Source organism: Rhinoraja longicauda, chromosome 19 (assembly GCF_053455715.1).
Source record: "Rhinoraja longicauda isolate Sanriku21f chromosome 19, sRhiLon1.1, whole genome shotgun sequence".
NCBI classification, from domain to species: Eukaryota; Metazoa; Chordata; class Chondrichthyes; order Rajiformes; family Arhynchobatidae; genus Rhinoraja; species Rhinoraja longicauda.
In genome coordinates this window covers 34,576,749-34,583,023 of record NC_135971.1, presented here as the reverse complement: position 1 = coordinate 34,583,023, position 6,275 = coordinate 34,576,749, and the positions used below count along the sequence as shown (strand labels likewise).

The window sequence follows — 6,275 nt, the reverse complement described above, 5'->3', positions numbered from 1 at the left end:
GGGCAGGAGAATGGGATTGAGAGGGAAAGATAGATCAGCCATCATTCCTAGACTCTCCCACGAGTGGAAAGATCCTTTCCACATGCACTCTACCCTGGCATTTCACTATCTGGTAAGTTTCAACGAGGCCCCTCCTCATCCTTCTAAACTCCAGCGAGTACAGGCCCAGTGCCGTCAAATGCTCATCAGATGGTAACCCAGACATTCCTGGTATCATTCTGGTAAACCTCCTCTGGACCCTCTCCACCGCCAGCACACCCTTCCTTAGACATGGGGCCAAAACTGCTCACAATACTCCAAATAAATGGATGAGGATTGGGTGTGGATCCTCCTTCCCCCATCTCATGATAGTGCACTGTCTTGTCACTAGATCGCTCCCTCCTCTCCCCTGGGATAGTCAATGACTTTTACACTTCAGAGATACAGCTTGGAAACTGGCCGTTCGGCCCATCGAGTTGGTGCTGACCAGCGATGATCCTGTACGCTAACTTACACACACAAGCGGCAATTTCTTATTACAACTTACTGAAACCAAGTAACCTCCAATACTGCAAGTCTTTGGAGTGTGGGCGGAAACCGGAGAAAACCCATGAACGTACAAACTCCATACAGACTGCACCCAAGTCATGATGGAACCCGGGTCTGTAGCGCTGTAAGGCAGCAACTCTACCACTGTGTCCCCAATACTTTCTCATTGGATCGCTTTTGGATCGTGCCACGCTCTCTTTAGATGACTCTTCCCTCCTGTAACCCCACCCAGACTGCATCTGCAGTTCCTTCCTCCACCTGTCACTTGCAAGGCTTTGTCCTGCCCCCATCTCCCTTCCAGCTTTCTTCCTCCTCCTCCCCTACCCTCGACTTGCCACAATTAGTTGAAGAAGGGTCCCAACCTGAAATATCACGTATCCATGTTTTCCAGATATGTGTGGGAAAGAACTGCAGATGCTGGTTTACACCGGAGATGGACACAAAATGCTGCAGTAACTCAGCGGGTCAGGCAGCATTTCTCGGGAAAAAGAATAGGAGACGTTTCAGGTCAAGACTCTTACTCAGACCGAGAGTCAGGGGCGAGGGGAAACTCCAGAGATGTTGCCTGACCTGCTGAGTTATTCTCGCACTTTGGCTTTTGTCATGAACCAGCATCTGCACATCCTTGTTTCTCCAGAGTTTGATAGAGCTGCATCTTGACTATCTGACTCTTGTGCTCAGTGCACCGACCAATGAAGGCAAACATACCTCACCACTGCCACTGTGCGTTACCAGTGCTTTGTTCAGAATCCATTTGAGAACAGACTCAATTTATCGGCCTAGTTTGTACACATACAAGGAATTTGACGGTGCATTGCGACACATGGTAAAAACACGAGAAAGCAGACAATTAAAAAAACAGTATTATTAAATATATAAAAATAAAGTGCAAGAGTAATAAATGGCAGCTTTGCTAAATATTGCACATGTAAATATTGAAGGTGGACTTGCAGAGTTCATAAGTGTTTGGCTTACAGACCAGAATGCAGTGGTGTAGAGCGGCTCTTAAGTCGAGCTACCCCTCATGGGAAGAAGCTGTTTTTGTGTCTGGATGTGCAAAGAGGGGTGGGCTTCATGAGAGGTTTAGATATCGGTCTTAGGGCTGATGGAATCAAGTGATTTGGGAAGAAAGCCAGAACAGGGTACTGATTGTGGATGATCAGCCATGATCACAGTGAATAGCGGTGCTGGTTCGAAGGGCCAAATGGCCTCCTCCTGCACCTATTTTCTGTGTTTCTCTGACTCTTGTCTGCGTTTGCTTGCAGACGGCACGGTGGTGATGGTGGTGAACAAGGCCAACGTGTTGCAGGCCATCTACTACCAAGACGGCCGCATGAAGCAGACCTTCGAGAGGTTCCCCGAGGTGCTGCTGGTGGGTGCCACCTACAGCTGGGCGGGCCTGTGGCTGCCCACCTACCTGCTGCTAGCCATCGACGGCAACGGGGAGAGCGAGCTGGCGTGCCTGTGGTTCCTGCAGAGCGAGGAGCGCGAGACCGTCCGGCAGCTTCTGCGCATCTTCAGGCAGAAGAACCCGGCGGCGGAGGGAACGCGGGCGGTGGTGGTCGGCGGCAAGGCGTGCTGGTGACGGGGAGCTGGTGACCGACGTGCTGCCCCACTGCAAGCCGCTGGCCTGCCTCGCCCACACCCTGAGCGTCTTCCAGGACCACGTGACCGCCGAGAAGCTACACGTGACCGCCGGGCAACAGTAAGCACTTGCACCGCCATTCCCTCGTGGGGCCGGAGCGGAGCGGAGCGGGCGGGTGGGGGGCCCAAATATTCCTCCTCCTGTCAGATTGTGTTGGTTTGGTAAAGTTGTGACTCTCATCCCTCTGCACAATCCAGTCTACCCATGTCCCATCTCCTCCACTCTCTGCCCTCTCTCTCTCTCTTTCTTCTTTCCTTCTTTCTTACCCGCTCCTCCTTCCCTTCTTTCTTTCTCCCCCTCCTTTCTCCTCCCTTTTCTCTCCTTCCCCTCCGCCCCTTCTCTCCTTTCCCCTACTCCTGTTTCCTCCTCCTCCTCCTCCTCCTCCTCACCCACTCCTCCCCTGCTTCACCCACTCCTACCCTCCTTCACCGTTCCACTCCTCCTTCCCCCTGCTCCCTCCTTCCCTCTCCCCTCTTCCCTCTACTCTCCTCCTCCCCCTCCACTCTTCCCCCTCCTCTACTCCTCCCCCCTCCTCTCCTTCCCTCTGCTCTCCTCCCCCTCCTCTCCTCCACCATCGGGCAACAATAAGCTCTGGCATCGTGATTCCGTCGTGGGACCGCAGCGGGCGGGGGAGGGGTAGATTGGTTTATCCTAAATATTCCTCTTCCTGTCACGGCGTGGGTGAGATAAGGGTGCGACTCATTCCTCATCATGGTCTGCACAATCCAGTCTACCCCTGCCCCAATCTCCATCCTCCTTTCCACCCTCCTCTCCCCTTTCTGTAGATGGGGCATGTTGGTCAGCATTAGATGGGGTATCTTGGTCAGCATTAGATGGGGCATGTTGGTCAGCATTAGATGGGGCATCTTGGTCAGCATTAGATGGGGCATCTTGGTCAGCATTAGATGGGGCATGTTGGTCAGCAAGGACGAGTTGGGCCGAGTGGCCTATTTCCGTGCTGTTTGACTCCACTGTTCAGTAGTCATTGAGGAGGTCACTTTATTTTTCATAGGGAAAGAAATGGTGGAGTTTTTGTTGTAGCCGCTGGGGACTGTTGAGGTGAGAGTTTGGTTTAGTTTCGGAAATACAGATTGGAAACGGGCCCTTTGCCCCACTGAGTCCAGCCCGACCATTAATCACCCATTCACACCAAAGATACTAGAGGAACAAGATAGACCACTCGACCTTAAAAAGCGTAGAAGGACATGGCACCATTTTAGTGGGCAGAAAATTGCAGAAACATTTAAAAAGAAAAAATAACAAAAATGTATGAATTGATAGATGAGTTATTTTCTGCATTTTAATGGTATCATCACACATACTGTTCCCCCAAAACACTGATTACACTGCGAGAGGCAGAACGAACGGCGGGGTTTGCTTACTAAAATGGCGGACGTCCCGCTCCTTTACACACTACACTTCAGTATAGGCGATTCCAACGGAGTGGTCCATCTTGTTCCTCTAGTATCTTTGGTTCACACTAGTTCTGGGCGACACACGGGACAATTTACAGAGGCCAATTAACGTACAAACCTGCACGTCTTTGGAACTTGGGGGGAACCCGGAGAACCCGGAGGAAACCCACATGGTCACAGGGAGAGCGTACAAACTCCACACAGACAATGCCTGTAGACAGGATGGATCCTGGGACTGGCACTGTAAGGCAGCAACTCTACCGCTACGCCACCTTGCTGCACCGGGAGGTTCCTCACCTTGTCTCCTCATCCCTTTCTTCCCGCCAGGAGCCAGCTGCTGCAGATCCTGCACAGTATGTGTTACGCCACGTCCACTGAGGACTACGACCTGCTGTACCGCCAGCTGCTGGACTCCAACGCGGAGAGCGCCGTCGACTACTTCCACAAGACGTGGCACGGGTCCCGCCGCCAGTGGGTGGAGGGCTTCAAGCACGAGAACGAGAGCTACCTCACCAGCACCCTCCAGCGGGTGCAGGTGATGAGCCAGAGGCTGGCGGCCGCGGTCGAGGACTTCTCCAACGTGACCTCCTTCACCCGGGACCTCCTGAAGGCCGTGGACACGGTGCGGGCCGAGTGCGACCAGCGGGTGTTGCAGAGTGAGCCCCCCGCAGGGCCAGAGGACAACTCCGCGGAGTGTTCCTACCGGGCGCTGCTCACCGACTTCGCCTTCCGCCGGGTGCGGACGGAGCTGCAGGAAGCGGAGTCGGTCTCCTTTCTCAGCGTGGAGGCCGAGAGGGCCTGGCCCGTGTGCCGGCGCCGGGCCCTGGTGATGGACCAGGCCAGCTGCCAGTGTGCCTTCCGCACCTCCATGAGGCTCCCCTGCCGGCACGTCCTGGCTCTCCGGCGGCTGCTGGGCTCCGACCTCTTTGAGCCCTCGCTCTGCGCCGCTCGCTGGACGCAGGAGCACTTCCTCGGCGGTCAGCTCCCGCCCGCGTCGCCGAGGGAGCGGGCCAAGGTGCAGCAGGAGCGATACCGCCAGGCCCTCAAGGTAGCTCGCAAACTCTCCTCCCTCGCCGCACGGTGTCCGGCCGAAGAATTTGCCAGGTGCCTGGCGGTCATGACGGCCGTCACCGACATCTGGGCCAGAGGTGGCCAGGTGCAAGTCACTGAAACCAATGGTTTGTAGCGACGCAGTCTCAGAGAGAGTGAAGCAACGACACACAAAACATGGTGCAGCACAGCACAAGGACAGGCCCTTCAGCACACAATGAACATGATGACAAGACCATCGCTTATCTACCTGCATATCATCCATATCTCCCCATTCCTTGCATACCCATGTGCCTATCTACTGCCTCGTAAACTCCATTATCACATCTACCTCTACCGCCACATATAGTTCATAAGATCATGTGACAGGAGTAGGATTAGGCAATTTGTCCCATCAAGTCTACTCCGCCATTCATTCATGGCTGATTCATCTCTCCCTCACCCCATTCTCCTGCCTTCTGCCCATAACAGAGAAACATAGAATATCAGTGCAAGAGCAGACCATTCGGCCCTTTGAGCCTGTACGCACCGCCATTCAATGTGATCATGGTTGATCATCCACAATCTCCCCCGTTCCTGCCTTCTCCCCATATCCCTTGATTCCACTAGCCCTAAGAGCCCTATCTGACTCTCTTTTGAATGCATCCAGTGAATCGGCCTCTACTGCCTTCTGATGCAGAGAATTCCACACATTCACAACTCGGGGTGAAGAAGTTTTTCCTCATCTCAGTTCTAAATGGCCTAGCTCTCATTCTAAAATTGTGGCCCCTGTTTCTGGACTCCCCCAACATCGGGAGCATCTAGCTTGTCCAATGTCTTGGCTGCCCGCCACTGTATGTTTCTTTTTTTTTTTCCTAATCAGATGTACAGCACTTTGGTCAACGTGGGTTGTTTTTAAATGTGCTATACAAATAAAATTGACTTGACTTGACTTGACTTAATAATCCTATATGTTTCTATAAGATCTGCTCTGATCCTAAATTCCTGTGAATACAAGCCCATTTGTTCCATTCTTGCGTCATATGACAGTCCCGCCATCCTGGGAATTAACCTCGTGAACCTACGCTGCTCTCCCTCAATAGCAAGAATGTCCTTCCTCAAATTTGGAGACCAAAACTGCACACAATATCCAGGTATGGCCTCACCAGGGCCCTGTACAACTGCAGAAGGACCTCTTTGCTCCTCTACTCAAATCCTCTTGCTGTACCTGCATGCTTACTTTCAGTGACTGATGTACAAGGACACACACATCTCGTTTCACTTCCCCTTTTCCTAATCTGGTACCATTCAGATTATAATCTGCCTTGTCCTTGCCACCAAAGCGGATAACCTCACATTTATCTACATTATACTGTATCTGCCATACATTGCTCACTCACCCAACCTACCCAAGTTACCCTGCATCCTCATAGCCTCTTCACAGTTTACTCTGCCACCCTGCTTTGTGTCATCTGTAAATTTGCTTATGTTACTTTTAATTCCTTCATCTAAATCATGAAAATATATTGTAAATAGCTGCGGTCACAGGACCAAGCCTTGCGGCACCCCACTAGTCGCTGCCTGCCATTCTGAAAAGGACCCGTTAATTCCTACCCTTTGTTTCCTGTCTACCAACCAATTTTCGATCCATGTCAATA

General features: G+C 52.4%; 1 protein-coding gene across 1 annotated transcript; it reads left to right on the top strand.

Annotated features, from left to right (window-relative positions):
- Window positions 1-1,807: 1,807 nt before the first annotated feature.
- LOC144602966 (zinc finger SWIM domain-containing protein 1-like) lies at window positions 1,808-4,774 on the top strand. Its single transcript, XM_078416089.1, has 2 exons — window positions 1,808-2,109; window positions 3,916-4,774. The coding sequence occupies exons 1-2, from the start codon at window positions 1,808-1,810 to the stop codon at window positions 4,772-4,774; spliced, it is 1,161 nt and encodes a 386-aa protein (XP_078272215.1).
- Window positions 4,775-6,275: the final 1,501 nt, after the last annotated feature.